The 21,092-nt window shown below is 44.9% G+C and overlaps 1 protein-coding gene and 1 long non-coding RNA gene across 2 annotated transcripts; both read right to left on the reverse strand.

Annotated features, from left to right (window-relative positions):
• Window positions 1-12,705: 12,705 nt before the first annotated feature.
• Window positions 12,706-14,540, reverse strand: LOC145425786 (nuclear factor 7, brain-like). Its single transcript, XM_080299155.1, has one exon. The coding sequence runs from the start codon at window positions 14,538-14,540 to the stop codon at window positions 13,155-13,157; it is 1,386 nt and encodes a 461-aa protein (XP_080155281.1). The 3' UTR covers window positions 12,706-13,154.
• A 1,730-nt stretch (window positions 14,541-16,270) lies between these two features.
• Window positions 16,271-19,564, reverse strand: LOC145422628 (uncharacterized). The gene is made up of 2 exons (XR_013903922.1): window positions 19,425-19,564; window positions 16,271-16,583 (listed from the first exon to the last, which is right to left on the reverse strand). It is a non-coding gene; the product is annotated as an uncharacterized LOC145422628 (long non-coding RNA).
• Between the last annotated feature and the right edge of the window lie 1,528 nt (window positions 19,565-21,092).

A 21,092-nucleotide genomic window follows, 5' to 3' on the forward strand; every position in this document is an offset into this window, starting at 1 on the left:
GACAATCCATCAAGCGGTGCAGCTCCGTAGCTTACTAAAGTCGTACTAAAACATTTTTTGACAGATTGCTGAGCGCTGTGTTCCACATAAAATCGGTTTGCGGCCATCAAGCACAACCCGAATTCATACATAAGGCGCGCTGTCAACTTTTGAGAAAATGAAAGGATTTTAGTCCGTGCAGCACCTCTGGGCTGCATGGCGTTAGCGTGGTTAGCTCGTTAGCGTGGTTAGCTAGCTAACACATTGACGCCGTCCAGCCCCACGCACGGGGCGATGCGCAGTAACTCGTTAACGGAGATTTGCCATGTCCATCTTGTCGCTTCCTGCAGGTGAAGCGATGGGGGAGGAGGGGGAGTTGTGTTCAGTGAAGGAGAGGCGAGGCCGAGTAACGTTGCGTAAAGACGAAAGTGGACGAAAGAGAGGCAAACTTGCGGCTCCACAAGTATAATTATAACGTAACATAGACTATATCGATATAAACGATATTGTCACATCTTATATCTCGTATAAAAATATATCGATATGTTTTAAAAACTCGATATATCGCCCAGCTCTATGACGTATGACCCTGAAGGTAAGCGAGTCATGGACTAAAGTAAAACAGTATGTTGGATGTTCCATGCAATGCTCAATTACATGGGTGGGAACTAGTGTGTTAGCGCAGTTAGCTCGTTAACGTGTTGGCCGTCTAGCCCCACACACAGGGCGATCGGCGGTAGCTCGTTAACGGAGATTTGCCGTGTTGTGGCGTTAAGGTCATTTCAACGAGATTAACCTGAAAGCACTAGTGAGAACACAACGAATATGACTGCACATTTACGCCGACATCATCCTAGTGCAAAGACAAGTGGAAGCAGACAAAAAAAAGCAAGCATGCTACTAACTTTAGCCGAGTCATTTAGACAGCTGTTAGCACATGATTCTCCTTATGCTGCTGAGAATATAGCCCAGAAGAAGCGTATAGTATAGCTTTTATTTTGGAAAGAGCCATTTCTCTGTAATAAACTCTCTTTTCCAAAGATGAGTGATTCCTCAATCAGATACAGGGCTTGCAATATCGCTAGCCCGACGTCCCGGAGCTAGCGATTTTTTCAGTCGGGCTACCAAAATCTATCTCTTCCCTGCCCGTCGGGCTATTGTAGGAAAAATATATGTCAATGCTTTTGCATTCTTTCAGAAATGTAGCTGGGTAATTATGTCATTGGCATCGGTGAGCCACTGTCAATATGTGACATATTGAAGTCGCGTTTGAATTTGCGCTTGTTTTTTTGCTTTCACTTTGCAATCGTGCGAACTGTGTATAGAGAGCGACAGCACTGATCTGTGAGTGATGATAATTTGTGCACCAATTCCTCTGACATCGTCTTATTAATCGTTAGCTTACTATGCAAACATGACAAGTGAAATCTCCCGCAGCAAGCTTAAACATGTGAGAGGTTGATCGCGCAGAGAATCGCTGAGCTTATGTGAGTGCGTGTGTAAAAGCATTTCAGTTCTGCTGAGCCAAATAAGACAGGTCAGGGTGAAGAAGTGACAGCCAAAGAAAAGCTTACCACAAAACGGAGAAGTTATGACAAATCAGACTATAAGGCAAAAAGAAAGTGCAGCTTTATGGTTTCATGGACAAAAGAATTTCTGTGGCTGCGATATGACGAGCTAAATAACCAGGGCTGCACATAAGTGGTCCGCAGGTGCGCATTCGCTGTCAAAATAAAAAACACGCACAAGGGTTAGGGTTAAATTTAAAAACTGTACTTTTGAGTTAAAATATATATTTATAATTTTAATAAATGACAAATTAAAAAGGCATGAACATTTTTTTGTATCGAAAAAATATCGAACCGTGACACCAAAGTATCGAACCGAACCGAACCGTGAATTTTGTGTATCATTGCACCCCTAAAAAATTATATATGTATATATATATATATATATATATATACATATATAATTTATGTTCTAAAACATCTGCAGCTCCATGACACTGAAACAAACCAATTACCATGCAGTACAGCAATTTTACATTTTTTCACATTTAATAATCACTTTTTAGTTTAGAGTCCAGTGCGTATGATTAAAAAAAACTGCTGTTGTTTCAACTGGTCAGTTTCAGTCTTCTGACTCTCCACCTTTGCTTCATGCTCTAATGCAAGTGCAAAATGAACTGTGCAAGATCTTCTTCCTTCCGCCATCAATTTCTCTGGAAATTACAGCAATATTGTCATGTCACAAATTACCATTAAGCATAGTCTCACTACCCGACCCAACACTTTACCTTGGATCTTCTTTTCAGACGTAGTATGTGTGTCTGTGCAAACCTGAGCTTTTTATACCATGACAGAAAGAGGGGTGAATGAGTACTTACTTACTTAAGTACTTACTTAAGTACGGAGGCATAAAGGGGATGATATGATAGTTCTATAAATCTTCTAACATGGTGGAATCAACATGTTGTTTAGTTTATGTTCAAGGGCAGTGTGAGTACCAGTCAAATGTAGTGTGGACGGGGTTGTTGGAGTGCAGTCTGCTCGTGGTCTGATCTGTGGAAAAAGAACAAAGAAAACTGCAATGATCTCCATTCAGTCACTGAAAACATAACAGCATCTGTGTCATCTGCAAACGTCAATGATTTTTCTACCTGCAGACAGAAAAATAAATCACTGAGCCGACACAAAGTATAAATAAATGTAAGTCTAGAAACATGGATGAAAACAAGAGAGGACAAAGCAGAAAGAAGAACAGAACACTGAATGTTGTTTAAGGTCAGACTCTGAGGTGAGGTTAAGGTTCTTCTCACCATTTTGGACTAAGTTTAAAGAAGTGACTATTTTACTGTGGACAGGCTCAATTCTCTAACAATATACTACACTCTGCTTTTTAACATGACCACAGAAAGAAAAGGCAAATAAAGGAAACATGTTATAAAGCACACAATCTGATCTATTAACTAAAAAGAGAGAAATTATGTTCACGATAATTGGACTCAAATGCAGGACACATTGGTTTACAGTATTTTTTTTTATCAAGTTTAGCCAGAATGTGTAATGGGGAGGGCAAGGAGGTCTCTGAGTTTACAGAGGAGAGGACAGTCCAACAGGCACATGGGTGAAGATCCAAGCAGAGGGGAAGAAGCAAAGGTAAGACCAGAGGTAAGCATGAGGAGCATCAGCAGCAGGTAAATACAAAAAAAACAGAGATTCAGAGGCCCGAGCAACTGCACCACTGAAACATTCAGTGAGGAAGTGATTGTCAGTGAATCACACCTGCAGTAATGTCACTGCGGCACATGTGTAAAGCTTAACTCCTTTTAAATACTTTATATTGTGTTCAGTTTACAGTAATGCATCATTTTCTGTGAAAGAACCACGGATCTCTAAACAGCTTTCAATTAGCTCAGAAAAAAGGCGGATTTAAAAAGGAAAAATGCCACAGCTCAATTTACCCGTGGCATATTAAAGTGTTTGTGCTACTTTATGTAATTTTTATGTCATTCTTCGTAGGCAAGTTTTAATTATGCCAAATATTACTCTTTTTTTGCGCTTTGGTTATTATTATTTTTTGTAAAGATACAAATATTTGGGGGACCCATGAGACTCCACTCAAAAGCATCTTATTTTTCCTGCCCAGTTTAAAATCATTTGCTTGTCCTAGTGCCAAGTTTATATCCCATTATTTACATTTTTTGGTACTTCTCCCAATATAAAACGCACCTTTGGTTTCATAGACTGATCATCTCTGCAGTTTTATTCCAAGACTGCAGCACCCCTGTTAGCTTGTTGTTTAGTTTGTATTGGCTGTTGTTTGTGATATTTAATCAGTAGGAGTAATAAACTTTGTCTCTTCCTGATGTGTGTCTTTTATCCTGTCGCCATCTGCCCTCGTCTCTTTTCCGTCACCCCCAACCAGTCACAGCAGATGGCTGCCAAAACACCTATTGGATCAGTGCCTGTATAACCTACGATGGTGTAACAGCAGGCACGTGCAGGGGGGGGGGCTGGAGGGGCTTGAGCACCCGCCCCTTTCCTGATGGGTGCCCAGAGTGCCCTTTTGTTGAGGCAACTTTTACAAATTTTTTGCGGAGTCTTGTCTGTGCCCCTCAACAATAATATTTAACTATTAATCACAGTTTTGCTAAATAAAAGGATCTGGCTTGCATCAGTCACATGATCACATTTAACCAATGATCGCCCTTGACGGCAGAACGCGCTGGTTACGAGCCGGGAACGAGCTCACAAAGAGCACGCGCATTTTTAGCGGTCCGGAGCTGTAGGAGAAACACAAGTTAACTCAGAGACACAGACTGATGCGACACAACCAGTAAGTAGGTGTACAGCGTACACTGTAGTGTGTAGCACACAGGAGTATTAGCTTATTACGTACACGTTGGTAAGTTGTCTTGTTGCAACTGACGAACTGAAACAAATGAGCGTGCTGTGTGTGCAACAGCGCGACAAACATTACCTGTCCTTGTATTAACTGCACAAGTTGTGCTGGTCACAGCTGCTGGCTACCTGTGTAAGGCTGTCATGGGTCTGTAGCTCTGTCACCGTTTTAGGGAACATATTTAGTTTTAAAGCAAGTTACATAGCTTTTCCTGCCTTTCTGGAGGGATTATATTCCACTAAAAAACGATCTAATATGCATGTCCACATAATTATGCATTATTATAATTATGATATATTAAAAAACACAAGCTGTATGTAACGTTGGACCCAAGAAATATAAGCTGGAGCGAATTTGACGACAGCCGAACTTTTATTTAATACTGTGCGTTTGTACAGGGACACAGACACTCCCGCTCTCTCTCTGCTGTCATGTCCGCCCTCCTCCTCCGACTGTCACTGCCAACATATAAAGAGACACAATCACTGTCAGATCCCAGCACACCTGTTCACCCCGCCCCTGCACCGCCCCGGGAGCTCACTGCGTCACCCCTCCTCTGCAGCTGGCCAGAGACCACACCCACGCCACACTGTATTTTAAAGAACATACATTAAGAAGCAGATTATATTAGATTTATATTTTAAATAAGACAAAATTTGGATTTTACAGCAGTAAAATTATTGTATCTCTACAGTTTAAACATGTAATAAGCTTTGCCCTGCACAGAGTGGATAGTGAAACAAATGGAATCATCATAAATACATTATTTCATATTTATTACTTCCCCCTCCTCATTGCTTTATTATTGTAGCTCTAGTAATAAATAATAATGTAAGGATTCTGGATCAGCACCGAGATGCCCAAAGTATATACAGTATTCTGAAGGTCTAAAATGTCACTGTGTGTGTGTGCATGTGTTTGTTTTATGTATATGGATTATTTTTAATTATTACTCATGATATGACATTGTCCAGACAGAATTTTATTGGAATTCCACGTGAAAGACCAACACAAAGTGGTGCACACGTGAGAAGTGGAAGGAAAATCATACATGGTTCCAAACATTTTGTACAAATAAATAACTGCAAAGTGGGGTGTGCATAATTATTCAGCCCCCTGAGTCAATACTTTGTAGAACCACCTTTTGCTGCAATTACCGCTGCCAGTCTTTTAGGGTCTGTCTCTACCAGCTTTGCACATCTACAGACTGAAATCTTTGCCCATTCTTCTTTGCAAAACAGCTCCAGCTCAGTCAGATTAGATGGACAGCGTTTGTGATCAGCAGTTTTCAGATCTTGCCACAGATTCTCGATTGGATTTAGATCTGGACTTTGACTGGGCCAGTCTAACACATGGATATGTTTTGTTTTAAACCACTCCATTGTTGCCCTGGCTTTATGTTTAGGGTCGTTGTCCTACTGGAAGGTGAACCTCCGCCCCAGTCTCAAGTCTTTTGCAGACTCCAAGAGGTTTTCTTCCAAGATTGCCCTGTATTTGGCTCCATCCATCTTCCCATCAACTCTGACCAGCTTCCCTGTCCCTGCTGAAGAGAAGCACCCCCAGAGCATGATGCTGCCACCACCATATTTGGCAGTGGGGATGGTGTGTTCAGAGTGAGGTGCAGTGTTAGTTTTCCGCCACACATAGCGTTTTGCATTTTGGCCAAAAAGTTACATTTTGGTCTCATCTGACCAGAGCACTTTCTTCCACATGTTTGCTGTGTCCCCTACATGTTTGCTGTGTCCCCCACATGTTTGCTGTGTCCCCCACATGTTTGCTGTGTCCCCCACATGTTTGCTGTGTCCCCTACATGTTTGCTGTGTCCCCCACATGGCTTGTAGCAAACTGCAAACGGGACTTCTTATGGTTTGCTGTTAACAACGGCTTTCTTCTCGCCACTCTTCCATAAAGGCCAACTTTGTGCAGTGCACGACTAATAGTTGTCCTATGGACAGATTCCCCCACCTGAGCTGTAGATCTCTGCAGCTCGTCCAGAGTCACCATGGGCCTCTTGGCTGCATTTCTGATCAGCGCTCTCCTTGTTCGGCCTGTGAGTTTAGGTGGACGGCCTTGTCTTGGTAGGTTTACAGTTGTGCCTTTCTCCTTCCATTTCTGAATGATGGCTTGAACAGTGCTCCGTGGGATGTTCAAGGCTTGGGAAATCTTTTTGTAGCTTACGCCTGCTTTAAATTTCTCAATAACTTTATCCCTGACCTGTCTGGTGTGTTCTTTGGACTTCATGGTGTTGTTGCTCCCAATATTCTCTTAGACAACCTCTGAGGCCGTCACAGAGCAGCTGTATTTGTACTGACATTAGATTACACACAGGTGCACTCTATTTAGTCATTAGCACTCATCAGGCAACGTCTATGGGCAACTGACTGCACTCAGACCAAAGGGGGCTGAATAATTACGCACACCCCACTTTGCAGTTATTTGTAAAAAATGTTTGGAATCATGTATGATTTCCGTTCCACTTCTCACGTGGTCACCACTTTGTGTTGGTCTTTCACGTGGAATTCCAATAAAATTGATTCATGTTTGTGGCTGTAATGTGACAAAATGTGGAAAAGTTCAAGGGGCCCGAATACTTTTGCTGTATTTAGCAACCAAGACTCTTCAGCATGCTCTTGTATTGCTTATAAGATTGTTCACTGCATCTGGAGGAGTGCTTGGAGTGGAAGGGTCAGAGATTAATTCATTCTCTGAAAAGCATTGAACACTAGCTTTCTCACCTAAGTGGTCAGAGAAGAAAGAAACAAAAAAGGACAGCTGTGGTTTTATTGAACTGGAGTGGGAAGGGTGGTCAACCAAGTGTCATGTTACACATGAAGAGTAGAAGTTCATCTTCAAGTTATACCATGTCAGTGACCTTCATGGTTCCTACATTCACATTGGATTTTCTAAAACAACACGTGCTGATTAATTTTATGAACGGCTGATAATCATTGACATTCACTTGTTTATCTCTTTGTAGTCTTGTACCTTGTAAAAGTTGTAAAGATTACTTTATGCATTTTGTCGCTTAGAGTATTTTTGCTCTGAGTTATTAGAGGAATTCCATAATCAAAGGCAATTACTTCCTCAGTGCCAAAAACTTCCAGATATGTTCTTTCACAGCTGCTTAAACATCTGTATCTGAGCACACATTTTGATATTTGTCCTCTAAGCTCTGGTCAGTTGGTGGAAACACACATGCTCATGTTTTACTATCAGTTGACAATCATTGATACTCACTTGTTCTTCTCCTTGTACTGCATCTGAAGTCATAAAGATTACATTAGTCACTGATTCACTAGAATAAGGTTGAATCTAATGCTACAGTGACCTCCCCTCTGTACTGTGTAATATAAAAGTCAGTCAGGTTTGCAGATGACACACAGATACTGTTGAGTTTTCACTGACAGAATGGAGATCACGCTGAAGTTCTCGCTGTTGCTTCTGGTCTGCTCTGTTTCCACAAATCAGACAGAGGCAGATAATGAAATTCTTGACCAGCAGATTTCAAACCAACAACCCTGTCCACAGGAAATCCATGCTGTGCTCAGAGAGCTGACTGCCTCAGTGGCTGAACAGAAAGTGGAAATCAGGACCTTAAAACAAGAGAATAAAGGTAGAGTATGATGTCAGGTAGTGAGAAAAATGACAGCATGAGGAAACCTTCATATGAGCCCCTGTTACAGAGATATCAATGTCACTTCATGAATCTATCACTAACGTTTCTCATTTATTTTTTTATTTTTATTATTTATTCATTATTTATTCAATAATCTAACCTACTAAAAATGAAAAGATTCAAATGATGCAGATAAATAAAATTCATATTGACTTATTTATGTTCTTTTCTGTCAGACCATGTCGCAAAACTGAAAGACCTGGAAATGCAGAACGTTGAACTTCAGAGACAGAGGTCTGAAATTGACAAACTTAAACAGCAACAAATAATAAATAAATAAATAAACTTTATTTATAAAGCACACTAAAAAAACAAGGGTATACCAAGGTGCTTGACAAAAATAAAATAGGAAAAGGGAGATGGGAGGGAAAAGAGAAAGGACCTGGCACGTATCAATTATAAAAACCATCATAAGATATAAAAGTAGTTCACAAGCATAAAAAATGTACCAGCGCACACAAGTGTTAACTGGGTGGAAAGGCAAGATTAAAGAAATAAGTCTTAAGCCGTGATTTAAACAGTGGCATAGAGTCAGACGCCCGGATAGCGACAGGAAGGTTGTTCCATAAGACCGGGGCAGCTACAGCAAACGCGCGGTCACTGCGAGACTTCAGCCGAGAACGAGGTTGCTCCAGAAGAATTTGGGTAGCAGAGCTAAGTGCTCTGACAGGAGTGTGTAACCTGAGAAGCTCATTGAGGTAGCTCGGCGCAAAGTTATTAATGGTTTTGTAGGTGAAAAGTAATATTTTAAATTGAATACGGTATTTAATTGGAAGCCAGTGCAAGCCAGCAAGAACAGGAGTGATGGAAGAAAACTTCCTGCTACCTGTCAAAAGGCGTGCCGCCGTATTCTGGACAGTCTGCAATCTAACGAGAAGGGTGGAGGAAAGGCCAATGTAAAGAGAGTTGCAGTTCATATCCAGAATCGGATTCTTTTGGTTATTACCCAAAGCTCGTGACCATAGGTGAAGGTGGGGACAAACTGATAGGAAAGAGCTCCTGCCAGCCACACAGCCACCTGCGACAATCACAGACATTTATCTACCGGCTTGACTGGCGGCTGCAAAACATTGCAAGATAATCTTGGTCAGGTATTCTTCCAGTCCACAACTTTACCACGAGTGTTGTTATATCAATTTAATTGTCCCACAAGGGGAAACTTGGGTGTAACAGCAGCAAGAAAACACATATACAAACAAACAGTACACATGACACAGAACAGAAACATACACAATTCTTACATATTTACATGAAGGACAATGGTTACCAAAAACTGAGTACCATACTGTTGTTAAATTAAATAAAATTAAATACAGATAAGAGGCAACCCTGGTTGTAGTGTGAATCGGTTGATAAAACAGTGCACGATACAGCGCTGATGTAAACATCTGTGTTTGTTGGGAGCAGTTCAGATTGTACAGTCTGACAGCTGCAGGGAGGAAGGACCTGCGGAAACGCTCCTTCATGCATCGAGGATGCAGCAGTCTGTCACTGAAGCAGCTCTGCAGTTCAGCAACATCTACATGCATGGGGCGGGAGATAAACTGCTGCTCCAACATACCACACTGTGAAAAATGACAGATGCCACCACAGAGTCATAGAAGGTCTTTAAAAGTGCTCCCTGGACTCCAAATGACCTCAGCCGCCTCAGCAGGTAGAGTCTGCTCTGACCCTTCCTGTAAAGAGCATCATCCCTGTACTTATACTTTTGTGTTGCTCTCTCATCACATCTTCATTATTCTCATCACTGCTTAAAACAACACACATCTTTTTTTAACTGTCCTTTCTCCAAAACAGAAAGTGGCATTACAGTTGTTTCAGGCTGAGAGACACAAAACACTCTTCGTATTATCATTCATATATCATCCACACAACTATTTTATTTCTTTTTGTCCACTGGGCAGGTGACCTGCAGAATCATGTCTGCCCCAGCTGGATACCTTTTCACACACACCGTGACGTCAGACACACTCACAGTCACTTCATTCGTCAGACTTCTTTTAAGTTTGCAGCAGGCAACGCGACTGAGTATTGTGTCAAGATAAGTAGGAAGACCACGCTATAATGGACAGTTGAAGGAAAAGGTCAAATTTACAGGGAATCTTTTTGTTTTGTTTTTGGACAGAAAGATGAGAGTTTGATGTGTACATGGCTGTGAACAAAAATATAAATGTGGTGGATCATAAATTTGATTAGTTTTGAAGTTGTACATCTCTGTTCCTTACATTTCATGTCATGCCCTTATTAATGTTTTATTTGTTGCTTTGACTGTTTTCGAATAGAATATGCAGTGGGAATATAGAGGGAGATAAGTAGTGAAAGTTTTGCCTGGGTTGATTGTGCGTCGATCCATTGTTAATGCCTCAGGGCTCCAGTAGGTGGGTTCGCGCGCCTCCTCCTTCACTCAATACAGACGAGTGAGAGTGAGAGCTGCGTGTCTGTGCCGCTCTTTCACCTCTCCTCACTATTTCCCCTGTTTAAGGGCACAACATAAACACTGAGGCTTCAAAATGCAGCATCTACAACACTGTCACTCTGCCTCCACCATGGAGACAGTCTCCATGGTGATGAGTACAACTGGCAGCTGAAACTGTTGTGAACTTCTCCATGAGTCATATTTCCTGTTTCAGAGCTGCTGATTGGCTCTTTGGGCCCTTTACCTTCAGGAGGTCATGGACGAAGCACTGAAGTCGTTTATCACGTAAAAAATATTTTTAGTTTATAATAATTTGATAAATAATAAAATATTAATAAAAACTGGAGGTTTTTTTAGAACTTAGATTTTAAGCTATTTATGCCTTTTTTGCTGCTCTTTTTTAAACTTATTCCCTTTAAACTGTATTTATTCTTTTTAAAATATATTGGTTATTGCACTGTAGAGGCTGCTGAGGAACAGTATTTCGTTTCAGGCTGTGTAACACGAAATGACAATAACCAATAAAGTCTTGAGAGCTGCCATCATTGTTCCAGCAGGAGGCAGTAAAACACCAAACTGCACCTGTTGTGCTGAAAAGGTGTGAGCATGTGCAGTAACCCAGTAAGTTACCTGAATATCTCTCTCTCTCTCTCACACACACACACACACACACACACACACACACACACACACACACACACACACACACACAGTACTGATACTAATGACTCGCTCTCACATCTATTTGGGTTTAATGTCAGGGTATATTTGTGGATGAAAGTTTTGGTAGGACACATGATGTGGACAGTCTGGTAATCCCAGAATATTTTAATGTAAGAAAACTCCAGACAGCTCTGGAGAAAGTTTCAGAGTAAAAGCCCTGGAGTGTTTTACATGTTATTCTGTTGGATTAAATCTGACGGAGCTGATTCATAAACACTTCACTGCCAGGTATCAGGTGACCTGCAGAGACTGATCCTACAAACACTCAGAAACAGAGTAAACCAAACTGCACCACAGTGATCAGACGAAACCTTCCTGACATGAACACAGCTCCTCAGTAAAAACTGTGAACCAGCAGAGAGACTACACCCAGCACCATACACCACCTCTCTGACACAGTACACCCTCGGGCAGGTGGTGTCCCCATAAACAGTGTGAGAAGCTCTGATTATTTACTATGTTCAAACAAACTGAGTGTCCACAAACGTCTGAGCTCACAGTGAGAGCTGCTGGCACAGTTTGGAGGTGTTCTGCCCCCTGCTGGACACACAGAGCTACAACATGAGGATCAGAGGAGGCTGGTGCTGCTTCACCTTTAGACACAAGAAGGAGGTCAAAAAATGTAAAGAGAGATTGTTTTTAAACCTGTAAAGGAGGAAATCCTGACGAACCAATCCACAGCCAGAAAAGAAGACGAACTCTGTGCTGCTCCAATCAGGAATCAGCTCTGTTACTGTGTGAGTGTGTAAAGTCACAGAGTAGCTGGTTTCAAATGTATCTATAAAGTTTATTCACATTTTATTTAGGCTTCAAAAAACAGTCCAAGTTTATTTCTTTGGACTTTGTTCACTTAATGGATGTTTCCCTGCATTTCTATTTTCACACAGTTTATTTCTTACAGCAGGAAAACTGAACAGAATGTATGTAAGAGGTCAGAGTGAGGATGACGTCACTTAATACAGGAAATACATGTTTGTCTGTTTTGATGATGAAGGACTTCTTCAGCTCTGTAAACAGCTACACTTGAGAGGACAGAGGTGATTTCATGGATCAATAACAATGTGTTTATCAGCTTTCATCATCGCAGTGCAGACATGACGTCAGATCTATCAGAGTGAAGGCCGTCTCTCTGATGACGTCACAGAGCAGAGTCCTTCTGTCCAATAAAGGATCTCAGATCAGCTGCTGCCATCTTGTGGCCACAGTTGGTTACTGTCTCTGAAAGTTGTCTCATGTTTCCTGTTGTCCTGCTAACAAAGGCTGGAGCTCATCATGCTGAGAGGGCAGCAGCATTTTGTGGCTCTTCACACATGTTCATTATATTCTGATGATCCTGGATGGAGACAAACTACAGATAAGTGTGTTCAGCCCAACTAGTTTATCTCATTACAGCAGTTTGATGTTTCCCTTTGAATCCCCCTGAAGATCCTGACAGTGAAGCACGTACATAATACTCCAGCCTTTCAACTCTGAGCTTATTTAGTTCTATTAATACACTGAAATCTCATTTGTGTCATGAAGAAAGTCTTTAATCAAACAGAATTCAAAGATCAGAAACATTTCATATATGGAGTTAAACATGAATCATTGTTTCAACAACATATTTATTGTTGTCATAAACAGACAAGAAGACAACAACAAACTGCTCCTCCCATTCAACACATGTCAGTCCATATCCCAGCAAACTAAATCATCTCCATTTACACATCAAATAGAAACATGAATCACTTGTAATGATTAGAAACTTGATAGAATTTCAAATCTAGTTTGGGGAGTCATTCAGTGAGAAACAGTGAAATGATTTTCCATGTGAAAAGGTGGACAGCAGAAACAGAAAGAAACAGTGAAACTAAAAGAGAAACAAAGAGCTTTGGAACAACGAGGCAGCAGGAGGACAGCTGCAGTTTAACAGCTTCAACTCACTGACAGGAAACAACATTAGAAACATCATCATCCTCAACTCATCTGCTGCACTGACACTGACACCTTCAACGGACACACCTTTGCTTTACCATCAGTGTTAATGAATGGAAACATCCTGTGAGTGAAAGTGTGTGTGAAGGTGTGTATGTGTGTGTTAGTATCAGGATCAGAGAACGACAGCTTTCCTCTGTTCCAGTTCAGATTCATTCTGATCCTCTGGAGCTTCTTCTCTACTGAGAGATCAGTGACAGGAGCTGATGGTGAGTGTGTGTAGTATTTACCTAAACGGAACCCTATTCTCCATAATCCAGACAGTTTGTCTCCCTTCCTCTGCACAGACTCTGCTAACGCACCCAGTACCCACACTGTACTGTCTCCAACTTCAACATCCCAGCTGTGAGTCCCTGAGTTAAAGCCCTCAGAGCCCAGGACAGAGTAGGAATAATCAAACCTCTCTGGATTATCAGGAAGCTGCTTCTCTCCTCCTCGTCTCACACTGGTCAGATCTTCAGACAGGATGAGTTTTGGATTTGCAGTGTTTGGGTCCAGAATGAGAGGAGTGTAGGAGACCATGTCCTTCATGTTGTTCCAGATGTTGAAGGTCAGGTTGCCCAGGTGTTTGGCCTGGTCTATCAGAGCTCCTGAGGGCAGCTGTGGATCATCCAGCAGGGGGCAGCGCTGGACTCTTTCCACTGCAGCCTTGTAGTTGTGCAGGAATGAGACGTCTTCAGCTCTCAGCTCCTCCTCTGTGGCTCTGACTGTGTCTGAAAGAGCTGCTATCTCTCTGCTCAGAGCCTCCATCTTCTCCTTCATCATCCCACTCTTCTGCTCCTCTTCCTCCCTCAGTGCAGCCAGCCTGGCCTCCTCTTCCTCTGCTAGAAACTGGTGAAGCTTCTTAAACTGCTCCTTAATCTGCCTCTCTGTGTGTCGGGCCTGGACCTTAATGTGTTCTGCTGTTTGATCAAACTTCACTTGAACTCGTTTGCAAACCTTTAACTTCTTCTTTAAGGGCTCCAGAGTTTCCTGAAGTTCCTTCTTGTGTTGTTGTGCAGCTTCATCGATGGGTCTGAATCTGTGATTGGTGTGTTTTTCTGAGTCTCTGCAGACGACACACACTGGCTGCTGATGGTCCAGACAGAAGAGTTTGAGTTTCTCAGAGTGCAGACTGCAGAGAGCCTCTGAAGCTCTCTGATCTCTCTCCTGTAAGAACGACTCACACAGGTTCTTTAAAGCTCGGTTTAAAGGTGGATCATAAACTGATATTTCCTTACAAACTGGACACTCGTGTGTTGGTCTCTCTCTCCACCATCTCTTCAGACAGTCTTTACAGAAGCTGTGGCTACATGACAGAAGAACAGGATCTCTGAAGACCTCCTGACAGACCGGACAGCAGAGATCCTCCTCTGATCTGGAAGCCATTGAGTCTGTGAGTGAAGCTGAAAACAGCAGACAGGAAGTACAGTCAGTCCTGGCTCCCCTCCCTCCTCTACCACCTTCACTGAAACTTCCTTTGAGTCGTGTTTTTGCTCAAACTCACATTCAGTGTGTGGAGCGTCAGCAGCTTGAAGCAGCAGTGTTGGAGTTTTCCACTTTTCTCTCCTGTAGCTGGACTCACTCAGAGGAAGCTGCTAGTTTGGTCTGAGCTCAGTCTGATCGTCTGTGCGTCTCTCTTTACTGAGGATGAAGAACTTTCTGTTTCCTGGTTTGTCGCATTTGAGTGACGTGAGGGGAGGAGAAAATGTTGCTGTTTGACTTTTAACTAAGGTGTGTTTCACTCCAAAGTTCAGACATTAACCTGCCAGAAGTTGTAAAAGTTACTGATAAAGAGCTTTTATCTCATTTCACATGTTGTCCACAATCTCCTCGTGATTACCTCTGGAAAGCCCCGTGGCACAGCTCTCCATCCAGTGCAGCTTTATGGTCATTGCTGTTGTTCCAGAATCTTCTCATGATGACCAGTAGGTCCCCAAACAGCATGACCTTTGACCTCAACCCCTGCCTGGGCTGTAAGCTATGGTCCCTACTTCTCGCTGGGTCTCTGAAGATTTCTCAGGAGATTCCACCCTTGGGATCATTTCTTCCAGCAATGCTCTGCTGCACCTGCATCTCCTCACTAGAGGAAAAACTTCTATTTGGAAAACATGTCAACCATCATCAAACCAAAATTTCCTTTCAGTTCAGTGAACTTCACTTATCAAAAAATATAATTATTTATTATTTATTAATTATATTATTCGTTTATCACATTTTCACTTTCACTTATAGGCCATCAAAGTGTTTATTATCTTTACCCAAATAATTGGAGCAGAACTTGTTCCATATTCAGTTCTTCAGCAAAACGTGTTTGAGAAAAGATTCATTCTTATATCTGGAGGAATAAATATATTTCAATAAATATTAACGTTAGCCTGCGACTTTGTTCCAGTTTTGAATTTTGGCCCACTGTGTATTTGAGTTTGACACCCCTGATCCATAGCTGGCGATTTTTTGTTTTTATGGGCCGATGGATTTTTTTTTTTAAGGAAGGGTATATATAATGAAAGGTGTTGGATTGGCCAATTGGTCATGATCGACTCTGGGCTGGACCAATTACAGCCGAGGAGGCCGGATGCACCCTCCCCCTTGTTTAGCAATCACATGATTTTCGCGCATTGCATGCCGGGAACTCGTGGCAAAACAATCCAAGTACCGCATCAAATGCAAGCATTTGCAGCACCGCAAAACGTTCATTCTCCGGTTCCAATACCTTCTTGTTTTTTCTTTGCCGCACAAAAAAGTCTCGACGAAAAGACAAAGAAAAGATACGAGGAAAAAATCAAAGGAGTGAAAGGGTCAGACCCTTACGAGCACACAGAGGGACCAAAGACGTCAGCGTGCTGCCCAACTTTCACCACGCTCAGATTTATAATCATACGGTTCTTGGAGTGAGTGCATACACTCATGAAGTTTAGTAACTTCAGGTCACTGCAACAAGCCCAGGTACAGTTTACCGACGGATGGGTGCAGGACCTTGAAATGCACCGTGTAGAACGAAAGACCATCGTACGAACAAAGGTAAGTTTACCAGTCTCACAAATCGTCGTCATAAATACACATTCGTTAACCGTTTATTAATATTGTGGAGGTATGTAACAACGACAGGAGAGGTCTCAGTGTCTCACTCCAACCACTTTATTAACTGACAGAACTTCACATATAGTCAGCGCCAAAATCTCCACCCCCACACTTCCCTTCAACTTGTGTGTGAGTGGAGCCACCTGGTGGTCCGCCACACATACCCCCCCTTGAACACACAGTCAGGTCTCCATTCAGTCCAGGACCCTGGGTCTAAGCAAACGACCCGCACGACTGAACCTGGGAGGGAGAGAACAGGCAGAGGAAGGTCCATCCTGTGAACGAGGCTGGTGAAGGCGAGCAGGAAAGGCAGGAGGAGGCTCAAACGTTGGTGGTCCGGGGGTAGTCCTGGGGGGAAAACCAGAGACTGTCAACCCCAGCGCAGGAGGTCGGCCACGGCGAGGGGCCTGGGCCGGCACTACATCACTGTCCGGAAGAACATGTGCTGGTTTAAGTCTGTCAACACACACAGTCTCCCTTCGACCCCCAAAATCCAAAACAAAATGTTTCTGGCCCGGTTCAATAACCCTGAACGGGCCGTCATACAGCGGCCGCAGCGGTGTCCTGTGGGCATCGTGCCTGACAAAAACAAACTTAGCAGTCTCTAAAGTCTTTGGAACAAAGGTGTCAGGCACGCAATGGTGCACCGGACCAGGAACCCGAAGCGAGTGCAAAAGCGGGGTGAGAGAGAGCACCGATGGATCGAAGTAGGGAGGAGGATTTTCAGGCAAGAATTCTCCAGGCACGCGGAGGGGCTGACCAAACACTAGCTCAGCTGGGGAAGCGCCGAGATCCTCCTTAACCGCAGAGCGCAGCCCAAGCAAAACCCACGGGAGGCGGTCAACCCAATTGCCATCCTTTAAGGAGGCGCGAAAGGCAGCCTTCAGCGACCGGTGGAACCGTTCACACATCCCATTAGCCTGCGGGTTGTATGCGGTTGTGCGGTGGACTTTAGCCCCCAGTCCATCAGCCATGGCCGACCAAAGCTCGGAAATGAACTGGGGGCCTCTGTCTGACGTAATGTCCGCGGGTGGGCCGAAACGCGAGACCCAGGTCGACAAAAACGCCTTGGCCACCACTGCTGCGGTAGTGGACGCCAGGGGGACCGCCTCCGGCCACCTGGTGGTCCGGTCAACAACAGTCAAAAGGTGCGTAAAACCTTGTGACTGCGGCAAGGGACCCACCAGATCGACATGCACATGATCGAAACGTTTGCCGGGTATGAAGAACGGCTCCAGGGGCGCCTTGGTGTGTTTATGAACCTTCGCGCGCTGGCAGGGAATGCACGCCGACGCCCATTCCTTAACAGATTTGCGAAGGCCTGGCCAAACAAATTTAGAGCTGACCAGTTTAACAGAGGCCCGGACCCCTGGATGAGAGAGAGCATGTATCGAGTCAAAAACTTGACGACGCCAGGAAGCGGGAACCACAGGGCGAGGGCGGCCGGTGGAAACGTCACAGACGAGGAGGGGACCACCGTCCTGCACGGGTCTGTCCTCCAGTATGAGGCCCGTCTGGGTGGATTTAAGCTCGAGGATGTCGGGGTCACCGCTCTGATCGGCAGCCATGGCGGAGTAGTCTATGCCGAGAAAGACGGGAGAAACCAGCGCACGGGACAAACAGTCAGCCACATGATTGGATTTACCAGCCACGTGCCGAATGTCCATGGTAAACTCAGAAATGGCTGCCAACTGGCGCTGCTGGCGTGCACTCCATGGATCGGAAACCTTGGACATGGCAAACGTCAAGGGTTTGTGGTCCACGTATGCGGTAAAGTGACGACCCTCGAGAAAAAAACGGAAATGACGAGGCGCCAGGTGGAGCGCCAGTAGCTCCCTGTCAAAAACGCTGTAATTGCGTTCGCTGTCACGTAGCGTACGGCTGAAAAAGGCGAGCGGTTGCCAGACACCCGAGATTCGCTGTTCCAGCACCGCACCCACCGCTATGTCCGACGCATCAGTGGTCAACGCAATCGGCGCTGAGGGGGATGGGTGGGCCAGAAGGGCAGCATTAGCTAACGCTGACTTAGCATCAGAAAACGCTTGGATGCTGTCCGGAAACCAGTCAACGGGGTCATTAGCTTTTTTACCCTTTAACGCCCCATGAAGGGGCTTCAGCAGATGTGCCGCTCTGGGGAGAAAACGGTTGTAAAAATTCACCATCCCCAAAAATTCCTGCAGTGCCTTAACAGTCGTGGGACGCGGAAATTCCGAAACAGCTCGGACTTTGTCAGGCAACGGAACCGCGCCCTCGGCGGAAATACGGTGCCCAAGGAAATCGAGAACGGGCAACCCAAACTGGCATTTAGACGGATTAATAATCAGTCCATGCTCCGCCAAACGCTGAAAAACCTGACGCAGATGGAACATGTGCTGCTCCTTCGAGCTGCTGGCCACCAGTATATCATCAAGATATACAAAAACAAAGGGCAGCCCGCGCAAGACCGAGTCCATCAACCGCTGGAAGGTTTGGGCGGCACCTTTCAGGCCAAACGGCATGCGCAGAAACTCGAAAAGGCCGAAAGGTGTAATTACGGCGGTTTTGGGGACATCCTCCGCGCGCACGGGAACCTGGTGATATCCCCGTACCAAATCGATCTTAGAAAAAACCGAGGTCCCCGCAAGATGGGCGGAAAAATCTTGGATGTGGGGAATGGGATAACGATCGTTCTCCGTGACATTATTAAGACGGCGGAAATCCCCACAAGGTCGCCACCGACCATCAGATTTAGGCACCATGTGTAACGGAGAAGCCCAGGCACTGTTCGAACGCTGCACGATGCCCAGACGCTCCATGGTAGCAAATTCTTCCCTAGCGACAGCCAGTTTGGCGGGGTCGAGGCGGCGCGCGCGCGCGAACACCGGGGGCCCTACTGTAGTTATGTAATGCTCTACCCCATGCTTCGTCACCGTGCTCGAGAAAGTGGGGACAGTGAGTGAGGGAAACTCAGAAAGCAAACACTGAAAAACGTCACCCGAATCTACTGAGTTAGCATGCACCACGGGCTGAGCACCCCGAGTCAAACAGGGTAATGAGGAAAAAGACACAGCATCAATTAAACGTCTGTTAGCCACATCAACCAGTAGTCCGTGAGCACAAAGAAAATCAGCGCCTATTATAGGCACAGAGCTAGCAGCAACAACAAAGTTCCACTGAAAGTCACGGTCGTGAAAGCAAACAGTCACCAACCTTTCACCGAAGGTTTTGATGGGAGAGCCATTAGCCGCTGTTAGCAATGGCCCGCAACCCTCAGCTAGCCTGTCCGAGCCAGCCGGGGGAAGAAGGCTCTTCTGTGAGCCGGAGTCCACCAGGAAACGCCTCCCCGAGCGTGAGTCCTCTAAGAAAAGCAGCCTTTCCTTGTTGCCAGCGGTCGCGGCTGCTACAGAGCGCTGACATGCCCGTTTCCCTGGGTCTGGAAACTGCAAGGCGGGAGGCAGCGCCGTGCCTTCGCTCCAAAACGCTGGTGATAAAAACAAAGCCCCTTTCCGCGGTGCCGCCGTGCCGCCGTGCAGCGATTCCGGCCACAGTGGACGAGTCGGAGGGCCCGTGGAGCATCGGTGAGGGGCAGGGGGAAAACGCTGGTGGGTCCTGAATAACCGTCTGGACGCCGAAAGTCCTGGTAGCCAGGAGGATGCGATCCGCCTCTTCCGCAAGGGAGCAGTAATCCTTCGTGGCCAATAGCGGGGAGTTGGCAAGGCCAGCGCGCACTGGAGCCGGCAGCTGTCGAAGAAAGAGGTGGGTGAAGAGAAATCCTCCGTCCTCCGCGCCCAGCAAGGACAGCATGCTCTCCATGAGCTCGAGGGCGGTGCCGTCGCCCAGGCCCGCGATGGAAAGGAGTTTCTCGGCCCGCTCAGCATCAGAGAGGGAGTAACGCCGCAGCAGCAGCCCCTTGAGGGCGGCGTACTTGCCCTGGGCTGGGGGATCCCGGAGGAGAGTCATCACACGGCGGGTTGACAGCGGGTCAAGTGAGGCCACCACATGGTGGTATTTAGTGTCGTCGGCTGAAACTCCACGAAGAGCAAACTGAGCTTCTACGTGCATGAACCATGAAGGAGCATCGTGAAGCCAAAAATCCGGCAATTTAAGCGCCACAGCAAACGCAGCCATCGGCGGAGGTGAAGGTCCGGCGGCCGCCGATGCTTCCAGGCCAGAGCTGGCTTCGTCGTCGAGCCTTAGCATGTTCACTACAGGGGTCACCAATGTGGAGGTATGTAACAACGACAGGAGAGGTCTCAGTGTCTCACTCCAACCACTTTATTAACTGACAGAACTTCACATATAGTCAGCGCCAAAATCTCCACCCCCACACTTCGCTTCAACTTGTGTGTGAGTGGAGCCACCTGGTGGTCCGCCACAATATAACCTTTGAGCTCAACGGTAATTAATTAGTAGTGGAAATAATTTCTGGTTCATCACAGAAATGTAGCAGTGACAATAATATTGTATGCTGTAATCGCACTGGACAATTAGTGATACAAAACACCTGTTTTATCCTGTGAATAAAAGTATATGTTTCTGTCAATGTACCATGGTAATAACAGAAGCGAAACACAATATTGTGTCAGGACAATTCACTATTTATGCACAATAGACAAAGGAGCAATTTCTGTTCAGCGCCAGACTTGCTTGTAACCTATATCACCAATTATGTTAAGAAAAATGACGCATTAACTACAACAAAACTCTGACCTTTGTGGGAATGCTTGGAGCAGACTAACATGTGAGCTGGAGTGTTCTGGGACGTTATATTTGGTATATCCAGACCATCCGTGGGCTCTTACTTCGGAAACATGGCTTAAAAATTTTCACTTCAACGACGTAATCCGATAAAAAAAAAAACGATCTCTTTACCCGTCG

Source organism: Astatotilapia calliptera, chromosome 3 (assembly GCF_964374335.1).
Source record: "Astatotilapia calliptera chromosome 3, fAstCal68.1, whole genome shotgun sequence".
Taxonomy (NCBI): domain Eukaryota; kingdom Metazoa; phylum Chordata; class Actinopteri; order Cichliformes; family Cichlidae; genus Astatotilapia; species Astatotilapia calliptera.

What these genes read in the sequence shown, in the direction of transcription:
- LOC145425786 (XM_080299155.1), bottom strand. Translation starts at nt 14,540, where the DNA reads ATGGCTTCCAGATCAGAGGAGGATCTCTGCTGTCCGGTCTGTCAGGAG.